At 32.6% G+C, this 436-nt stretch overlaps 1 protein-coding gene across 1 annotated transcript in view; it reads left to right on the plus strand.

Annotated features, from left to right (window-relative positions):
• The first annotated feature begins 359 nt into the window (after positions 1-359).
• nags (N-acetylglutamate synthase) overlaps positions 360-436 on the plus strand; it is a 24,892-nt gene continuing 24,815 nt past the window's right edge. The window contains exon 1 of the mRNA XM_062036499.1: positions 360-436. This exon is cut by the window's right edge and continues 323 nt beyond it. Within this exon, the coding sequence (XP_061892483.1) occupies position 436 (1 nt within the window). The 5' untranslated portion in view covers positions 360-435.

The raw sequence follows: 436 nt of genomic DNA on the forward strand, positions 1-436 counted from the left end.
TTTTAAACGCCACATTTTTATACACTGAATTTTAATAAATGTAATTTTTACACACTCAATTTTAAAACACTGAATTTTTAAACACATACATTTGGCTAACTTTTTTTTTTACAATGAAAGTGTAAGAATAATTTGATATAAGAAAAAAAAATCACTTCACAAAATTGAAATGCAAAAAATTCCGTTATATAAATTCGATGTCCGAAAAAATAATAACAAAGACGCACATTGACCTCCAAACCTTCCTGTGTCCAAGAACGTGATTTTGTAGACACTATGTAAACCATATTTGCAACATAACAGATATAATTGAAAAATATCGATCTTACCACTTTAGTATCAAAGTGTTATCGACACTGTTGACATTTGTGTCGACCCTCCCCCTCCACTAGATGCCAGCGAGGGGTCTGGAGGTGAGTCCCAGCGGGAAACAACA

This window comes from Entelurus aequoreus, linkage group LG25, assembly GCF_033978785.1.
Source record: "Entelurus aequoreus isolate RoL-2023_Sb linkage group LG25, RoL_Eaeq_v1.1, whole genome shotgun sequence".
NCBI lineage: Eukaryota > Metazoa > Chordata > Actinopteri > Syngnathiformes > Syngnathidae > Entelurus > Entelurus aequoreus.